Source organism: Vigna radiata, chromosome 9, assembly GCF_000741045.1.
Source record: "Vigna radiata var. radiata cultivar VC1973A chromosome 9, Vradiata_ver6, whole genome shotgun sequence".
Taxonomy (NCBI): domain Eukaryota; kingdom Viridiplantae; phylum Streptophyta; class Magnoliopsida; order Fabales; family Fabaceae; genus Vigna; species Vigna radiata.
This window is the reverse complement of record NC_028359.1, coordinates 13065901-13075549: the sequence shown is the minus strand read 5'-3', so window position 1 is coordinate 13075549 and position 9649 is coordinate 13065901. Positions and strand designations below refer to the sequence as shown.

The 9649-nt window shown below is 34.0% G+C and overlaps 1 protein-coding gene across 1 annotated transcript; it reads right to left on the bottom strand.

Annotated features, from left to right (window-relative positions):
- Positions 1 to 4940: 4940 nt before the first annotated feature.
- On the bottom strand, positions 4941 to 6923 carry LOC106773722. Its single transcript, XM_014660466.2, has one exon. The coding sequence runs from the start codon at positions 6570 to 6572 to the stop codon at positions 5196 to 5198; it is 1377 nt and encodes a 458-aa protein (XP_014515952.1). The 5' UTR covers positions 6573 to 6923; the 3' UTR covers positions 4941 to 5195.
- Between the last annotated feature and the right edge of the window lie 2726 nt (positions 6924 to 9649).

Below are 9649 nucleotides of genomic sequence, written 5' to 3'. Positions count from 1 at the left end.
TACCATTTTTAACATCATTGTGCCTTTGATGCCACCAATCATATGCATGCCTCTCAAATATAGAAGAACACAACCAAACTTTGTGAAACTTACTACACTTAATAATGAATGGATGAAGTTTTTCAAACTTTTCTTCCCAAGCTAAGTATGACATTGGATTAACTTCTCTACCAAAATGTGGAATGTCATTCTCTACTCTTAAACGCAACTCATTATCAGTATACTTATAATAGAAACTATCATGATCCCAAAAACGATCATGCAAACTAGAATAGTAGAAGTTTTCACTTTTGTGACTATTTTGAAGCTCATTTCTACTATGAGAGGTGAATGTTTCTCTAGTGTACCTTCTTCTATTGGATGACTCAGCTTGTTGTTCTTCTCTCTTTTTTTCCATCATAAACACAGTAAACATACTCTCTAACTTGCTTACTTTTTGTGTAAGTTCATAGCTAAGTTGTAAGTCCTCTTGACTATCTTTTATACTACCATGAACACTTGATGTATGAGATTGTTTACTCATGTTGTGAAGTTCAAAAGAGTTCACAAAGGTTTTCAAAACACATCACAACTATGAATGAAATTATTTTCACAAGTAAAAATTTCTTTTTGGTTGAATGATTTCTATATAGAAACAATAAAGTAAGAATGTTCCAAGTAGCTCCAAGGAAGGAGAGGTGAGTCACAATGGACAAGCTTAAAAACCAAGTCCTTCCTATCCAGAGTTTCCATAGATTACCCTTACCTAAGTTTCTAAGAGAAATTCTTCCAAATCTTTTTTTAAATGCAAATGTAAAGAATGCTCCTAAAATCAAAGAAAGGTTTATTTAAGATGCTTTCAAACAATCTAAGTACCAAACATAAACAAGACAATATATAAAAGGAAAGTGGAAAGAATTCAATGTTATGCAAACAAGTAAACTAACAGTCCTATGTGAAGATGCAAATGACACTTAAGAGCCACTTGAAACACCTTCACTTCTAAGAGTGGAAACTAAATTATTACACAATTTTAGCAATAGAGATGGGATTGTACCAAAGAAATCTTCCCAAGACACCAAGCAAATAACAAATGAAACCAACTACAAAAAATTACAAAAACACAAAGGTTCCGTGATACAAAAACATCAAATAACAGTACATAAACAACTCCTAAATTCTTGGTTTCTTCAAGTGTCTATCCTCTCTTTATGTTCACTCCAAATCCATGTAAGAACTCCTTCCAAAGTCCAAAGAAATGCTTCTAGCCTTCTTTCAAGCCTTCAAGATGCTACCTTCAAAGTTAGTTAAACTCCTAAAAGAAAGCACCAACAAAATTTGATTTTAAGCACCAAAGAGGCCAGAGAATGAAAGCAACAAAAGAAAAATTTGAAAGCTAAACTCAAATGGAGTAAGATGAGACAATACTTCAAAGAAAGCCAAGAATGACAAGCAAAAAAACTAAGGGTATCAATTAGGTAAGTACTCAAAATGAATCCCTAATGAAAGGTGCTAAAATAGATGAATAAAACTACCAAATGGATTAGCCAAGGAAAAATACTTGTTAGAAAAATGCAAACAACACTTAAAATTTAAATCCAAATTTGAGTTTCTTTTTGTTGTTGTGTCCTTTTCTTTTGGTAATTTTTCCCACTTCTTTTGTCCTTTTTATTTTCTTATTTTCTTTTTGTTTTTTATTGAAGGGTCTTCTATTTTTATCAATTAATTTTTCAGAACACAACAAACATCATAATCTTTGCACAACTCATATTAAAAAACAAGACTAATTCAAGTGGTGTATGTTTGAAATCCTAACGAAGCAAATGATCTTTTGACAACTAAAAAAATGAATCAATGGAAACCTAATACTAAGAACTTGTTTAGGAACTAATAACAAGTATAAATACACTCATAAAACTCAAAGAAAACCCAAAAAAAAAACCCAAAACATCAAAATCCGAAGTTTCACGCTGGAACTGAACAACTCTGACCTTTGCTCAATGTTTTACCCATAAGGTTTTCTAAAGATCTCTAAATGAAATGATTCTTTTTTCTTGAAAAATAGACTCAAAGAGCTTTCTATTGACATATAAAACGTGGCATTTGAAGGTCTAATCGGGTTGCAGTTAATTTTTGAAAATAAAAGTCAAAACAACTCTTTGCACTAGATTTCAGAAAATGGCTAGGCTTCAAGTTTACAATGTTTCCAATTTTTATTTCAAGTTCAACAAAGATTTGATGAGATATATGGATATATAAGAATTAGAACAAAATAATAGGATCATAAAATCAAATAAAATTACTCAAAAGATGATCCAAACCTATGACACAAACTCATAAACTCTACACACAAACAAATAGAAAAAATAGAAATTCTAGGCACACAACATGGATGATTCAAGAAGAACAATTAATTTGAACCAATATTTCAAAACATACAACACATACTCATGACTCAAAACATATATTAGACATATTGGAAAATATGAAACAACAAGGAATTCACAAGAACACAAATGGGTAAACAAGATGGGTAAGAACTTTCAGACACTTATCTCTTGAAGACTTCTAAGATAGTGACCATATTGATACCAAATGATGGAGATTGTTTTAAGGATGCTCCTTCAACATAACATGATTTTCCAAGTCCGTTGATGAAGCTTCTTCAAAGGGTGGACTTCATATGAACAATGATAGTAACAGAAGCAAATAAAGATGAAGAGATGAAGATGCTGGTGTTGTATGGTCTTAGTAGATGTCCTTCTTGGAGGTTAGGCCAACCGTGAAGGAAAAGGTATGAAGAAGTCTAGAAGAAGAAATTTCATAAGGTGAAAACTAAAGAAGAGAAGCCTTGCAATTTTAACAAGAGGACATTACATTCAATCAAGTTCTAAGGATTACAAAAGTGTGCCTCTCCTTTTATAGGTGAAGGAGAAGACTAGAGTACATGGAGTAATTAGGAGCCTTTCCATCATTTAATTGATGTATGCCATGTGTCATAATTTTATTTATGTTATCGTTCTAAGTATTATGCTCATGGGTTTTTAGTTTCTTTGTATATGGAATACGCATGTCATGCATTAAGTGTGTGCCCATGTGGGGTCCACTTTGGAAAGATATATGAGTTTCTCATCTTTTTGATGGGTGTACATTGAAAATAGGAGGGTGTGGTAATACTAAATTGGCTTTTTATATGCTTGGTTGACTTTTATACTTCTGTTATAATTGTTGTGGTTATTATCATTGAGTATGTCTTCTATCGATACATTTTTAATCTGGGTTGTAACTTTCTTCTTGTGGGAGAGTAGAAAGACAAATCTCTTCATCTTTAAGAGGCAATGGAAGAGATAGGTCTTTTTGTCCTTGAGGGGCAGCAGAAGGGACTGGAGATTCGAGTGCTACCATTTCCTCTTTCGATGGGGTATGGAAAGGGATGAATGTCTCGCTCGTAAGACTCTGACTCTTGGGAGTAAGGGAGACAAGACTGGAGCTAGAATGGAGGACCACTCGAATCGTCTTGTTTTAGGAAATAAGAATGTGAGGTGAAGTACAGAAGTTGACACAAGTTTAGAGTGGTGGTTAGTATAGGAACGAGTTGCCTTTGATCAACAAGTGGTGTACACCTAATGAGTTGGTACTTATGAGGGGTTATTATATTCGTTGTTATATTCGTTGGTACTTAAGGGAATGTATGAGGGGTTATTATATTCATTGTTATAGACTCATTATGAATTAATGTGATGGAATTCTGATAAAAACTTAGTAACTATTTTATAAATATTATATTAATGATTTGATGTTTATTTTATTAATTTACCCTTCTATTTTCTTTGTGGTTATGGTTTTTATTTATGATAATCGTAAAACTTGTGTTATTGTATGAGAGCATATAATGTTACTGGAAGTTACATTGATAGTTAAAGTGGTGAGGATCCTAAGAGAATTGAGATTTCATTTCTTTGGTTTATTTTTTAATATGGTTGACTTTTATTTAATTGTTGAACTTATTAATATTTTAATACGATTGTAAATGATTGTTTCGAGTTTTTATTTAAGAACATTTAAATGATTTAATTCATTTTTATTTATAATAAAAGAAATGATTAGTTGATAACTCCCGAATTGAATGTTACGTTTCCCTCTTTGCCTAGTTGTGTGGTGTTCCGAGTAGTCTTCGTATTGTTGTTGCTTGAATGATGAGTGGAGCTAGGATTTAATTTTACTGAATTCTACTATGAGTGCCAATTTATTCTGGTCAAGAGCTAGGGCTTTAATTCAAATTGAACAATACTTTATGCCTAAAAACCTGAGTAACTTAGTCTTGTACTTGTCTTTCTATTTACAAATCATATATCTTTAAAACATAAAAGTGATAAAAAGATATAAACCTCTTTATCTATTGTTAAAATATCACCTGAAATATCTTAAAGTTTAGTGAAGTAGTTATTTGACCCATAGTTGAACTAAAATTTAAATATTGAAACACATTTAATTCTTGATTGATGATACGTTAATACTTTTTACTTTATATATATTTTATACCAACAAAAGAGTATTTCTATTGTAAAATAAAAACTTATAGATAAACACTCTTCATTCTCTCCACACCTAAACAACACTTAATAAAATAATAACAAATTTACTTGAATAGATAATCCTATTTAAATATTTCTTAATTCTTTTAAGGATACAAAATCATTAAAAACTTGAATGGGCCCAGGTATGCAACTAGTTTCCCCTGCCTAATTTGGTTTCAAGTTTCATCTCTGTTCTGACACTATCCTCTCAAATTCCCTGTCTTCAACTTCACCATCATCCATCATAGATCACAACTTTATCATTAATTATCAATATTTTGCCAAACCCACTTTGCTAAATTTGCTCAATCATTATTGCACCTGGGAAGCAACCAACTCTGCTCCAATTGGATTTATGCTAAACTATCTTCTAACATATTTATCAACACTAACAAGCAATTATACATAAGAAAAAATAAATCAAAGAATCAAATTAATCAAATGTACTAAAAAAACCATACCCAATACACATGTTCATCCCCATACTATAAAATTTCAAACTTCTTCCTTTACCATATCTCAATTTCCTACTAATATTATAACCATTCTTCTTAATTCAAGACTAGTTGGATATTAAGTGATCTTGAATCATGTAAAAGTTTTAGGGTTTGTGATAATAGTTTCTCTTGTGTTATTATTTCATGTTCTCTCACACCTACATATGCAACTCAAACCCACCAACACCTCCACAATGGCGGCTTCCGCCTTCTCCAAGTCCGAGTAATGCAGCGTCTGCAGCAGCAGCGCCGTCGTCCCCACCTCAAACCTCGCCGTCTCCACGCTCCTCTCCTCCTGCCACCGCAACGTGTCGTGCGCCACCGGAGACAGCCACTCCAGCAGCTTCTCCACCGCGTACCGCCACCCCTCCGCCAGAGCTTCCCCCTCCTCCCCCTTCCGCCACCGCCCCTTCAGTTTCGCTGCCACCTTCCGCCTCATCCTCTCCGGCAACATCCCGTAAAACGCTTCCCGCCCGCTTGCCCCCATCGTCGCCGGCGCGTGGAGGCACTGCTCCGCAAGCAAAACCACCTCAGCGTACCTCGCCGCAAGCCCCGCCCCGCCCACCGTGGACGGCGGCGCCAGCCTCAAAACCCTATTGTTAACTCCGTTATTCACTGGGCTATCAAATCCACGGTTCAAGAAACGAATCGTACCGGTTTTGTTGCTACTACCCTTTGGGATTGGACCCGACCTTGTGACTCCCTTGGGAAGTGATTCCTCGTAGAGACAATAGTTCTTCTTGTACAACTCACGGTGTTCCAAAAGGCAGCAACAACTACCGATTTCACTGTCTCCATCACCATTTATATTATAGCAGCTGCAATTGGCAATGTACCCTCCAAAAACAGAACAAATTCTAGCGTATACAATGCAAACTACCTTAGCCATCATTGCAACGGTTTTGTCAAATGTTTGGTTCCACAACGAAACTTCCTTGTAATGCTGCACTTGTTTTCTACAACGTTCTATCTCCTCGTCCAAGTATTCCAAGTGTTTTTTCGTAAAGTTGTTATAATCATTAGTCTTCAACCTTTGCCTCTTCTTCTCTGAAATCTCCAGTTTCGCCATGGATTCCATGGCTGTATAAAGACTCCTGGTCGAAGAGACAAGTTTCTCCATTTTGGAGATCATCTTAAGACTGTTGCGGCAACCGTAACCTAACTTCCGGAGATCGATAAGACCGAGCTTTAGGTCGGCGTAAACAAGGTCAAAGCGCCCAAGGCTGCTGTCGGAGCATTTCCGGCCCAGCCGCGAGACGGCGTCAGCCGCCGTGTCGAGTTCCTCCAGGCGTTCCGCGGAGGCGAGGTTGAGGAGGAAGCATTCATGCTGGGAATTCAAGTAGGTTATGCCTTTCGATTTGATCACCTTGTGGTGGAGCTTGGCGATTTCTTGGTCAGAGAGGGAATGGTAGAGGGAGATGAGGCGGCACATGGTTTTTCCGGCGTCGAAGGCGTTGATTCCGAGGGATTTTTCCTCCGGCACCGCCTTGTTACGCCATGCCATGGTGGCAATGACCATGAGCACCACCACTTTACTTGCTTAGGTTTTCTGTGTTGGTGTTTACGTGTATATGACTATTGACTAATTCGGTGCGTCTTTGGATTTTTTTCCAAGTCGAGAACTTTGGAACAAAGGAGTTAATTTATATATAGGGTATGGCGGAAGCACGTTCGAAGGATCTGATGTTTTGAATATTCCATAGGAGGACGCGTTTGGACAATGGGAACTTAGGATGCAATACATAATTAATTAGTTAATTAATTAATAAAACTAGCAAATTAACTATGTTTTTGGATTTGACTGATGTATTGATTACGGTTTCTACAGCCAGATGCCATATATGATATGATATTACACTTTTTAATTTGTTCCCAAGTCAATTCTTCCGTCGTACGGCAGACATATATATCATTTATTTTTTTTATCCTGTGTTTAATTCCTGGGGTTAAGGGAAGTGGAAATGGAAAAGGGGTTTTAATAATTTTTTTTAATTAATATGTCTAAATCATAAGATTATTAATTATGTACACATTGCAGATAGTGAAGTGTATACGCGTTGAGTGATTTATGAATCTATAGTCACGTAACATAAGAGACCTAGTTGGTCGTACAAATACTTGAAAGTTGAATGAGGAAATGTTGTTATAATATAAAATAATATTGATTATGTAATGAAAAAAAAATTAGAAAAATAATTTACCTTTAAATTTCTTAGTTTGATTCATTTTAGGTTCCTAATTATTTTTTAGTTCAATTTAATTCTTCAATTTTTTTTAGAAAGTTTCAATTGCGATCATTTTTGTTGAGTTAATGTTAATGTCATATTCATTATTCAGTTTTTTAGACTCTAATCATAATTGAACTTTAAGGCCAACTCAATCCCACAAAACTGATTTGTAAAATAATTATTGCACGTATTTATATATTATAAATTGGTTTTATCTCAAGTTGATGTGAAACTTTCAATAAATAATACACTATCACGTGATAGTGTATGACTACATAAGATTTGTGACTCATTCACGTAGAAACAATAATATTAGACATCTCAAACATAAATTTGTAATACTATAGTACTGGAATATCAGCTTACTAATAAGTGATTCCATATTCTAACATACTTAATAGAATAACTTGTGATATCATAATAATTTTAATTATAAAATCTAAATTTATTATCTTCAAAAGGTTATTTTATGAAGAGATTTGTTCCTATTATTATTTTTAATTTAATTACTAGGTAAATGAGTAATTAGATCGTTGTATGAAGAGTTATCAATTTTATATTAAAGGAATAAAAAAATTCTAATTTAGTCTCTAAAATCACATTATATCTAAGAATTGAGATTTAGTCTAATTTATAACAATTTTCCTTCCTTATTAATCTACCAAAACATACTTTATTGAAATCAAAATTCATTCTCATAAATTGGTAGGATCAGCTCATTCATTTTGAAACATATATATTTCGTGTGTGTAATTAGTTATATGTAAAAGATTCCATAGTACTAATGAATAATAAGATCGATCCAATAAACATAATTAGGATAGGATATTTTATTTTACTTTTAGTCGATCTAAAATATCTAAAAACTAAACCAGAAACCATTGATAAGTTAATTCATAGTTTTTATACATTCATATATCAAATTAATATTTCCATTCGTCCTTAAAAAATTTAAATCAGAAGTGTGTCACGTATTAGATGAAATACCTAATATATAATATAAGGTTAGTGTGGTGTGTGAACACTAGGTTTGGGAAACTTTAAATTAGAGCCGTTAAAATGGGTTACAACCCGCGAGCCAACCCGACCCGTCACGGGTTCGGGCCGGGTTGGGTTTGAAAAATACAACCCACTTATATGCGGGTCAGATTTCAACCCGACTCATTTAGACCCGGCTCATGCGGGTTGAACCCGTGGTGAGCCGGGTTGGCCCACCAACCCACCTACCTAATTTTATTTTTTTAATTTATTATTTTATTTATGAAACCCTAAAAAATAAAATACTTTCTTCACTCACTGTGTATACCAAAAAAGTAACATTTGCTCTCACAAATCACTTTCACGGTACTTGCTCTCATTTGACGGTGCTCTCACCCTCACTTCAATGCAATTCTTCAAGGAACAATTAAAACACCCTTCCTTTTTTCTTCTCTTTTCTCCACATTTTTGTTTTCTCACTTCTCTTTCTTTTTTTTTTTTCAAAAACCCTATAATGACAAAAATAGGGGTTTGCGATTTGTTTTTTTTTTTTGGGGAATTTGAAGACATGGAATGATTTTTTCATGTTCTGACATGCTTGTATCAGATTTTGTTCATTTTATTTAAACAATTTGAGTATACATTATTTGAACGAGCTCTTTTTGATATCTTTGAATTTGAGAAATTATGTTACAGATTAAACTGTTATTTTTTTTGTTGATGTTGATGTTGTTGAGTACTGATTCTCTTTTTTTAATATTTTTTTATTGATTGTCGGAATTGTTCTGATATTAAGAAAATCTTTATTAGTGAATTTGGAGACAACAAGAACAAGGGACATGGGTTACAACAAAAAAAAAATGATGAATATAAAAAACTTATATGTATGTATTTTTTGTTTGCTTTTGAATGACATTTGGATATATTGTACTTATTATTATTATTATTTTGAATTGTCTTTAACATGATTCTTTGGGAGTGAAAATTGTTTAAATTTAAATTACAGAAAGTTTATATTTTTTTATTTTAAAAAAATATAATTAAATGGGCTAGTGAGCCAACCCGTTTACCCACCAACCCGTGGTGGGTCGGGGCAGGTTCAAGTTTTTCTGACTCGCTAATAAATGAGTCGGGTTGGGTTAGTTCATTAAGTGACCAACCCGTGGTGGACCGGGCCGGGTCGAGTCGGGTTACCCGTTTTGACAACTCTACTTTAAATGTAAATTGTGGCTAAATGAGTGAATCCAACATAAACAATGACACCTTAGTATAATAATTTGATTATTGAAGTACTAGATTTGAAGTGTTTGGATTTTTGGTACGTAAGTTGCTTTTGTGGCTTTGGAAGGAATGTGGTAGGAAAGGTTGATGAGTAGTGCCCCGTGAAAGA

Excerpts from the sequence above, each read along its gene's own strand:
- LOC106773722 (XM_014660466.2), bottom strand. The coding sequence starts at position 6,572 with ATGGTCATTGCCACCATGGCATGGCGTAACAAGGCGGTGCCGGAGGAA.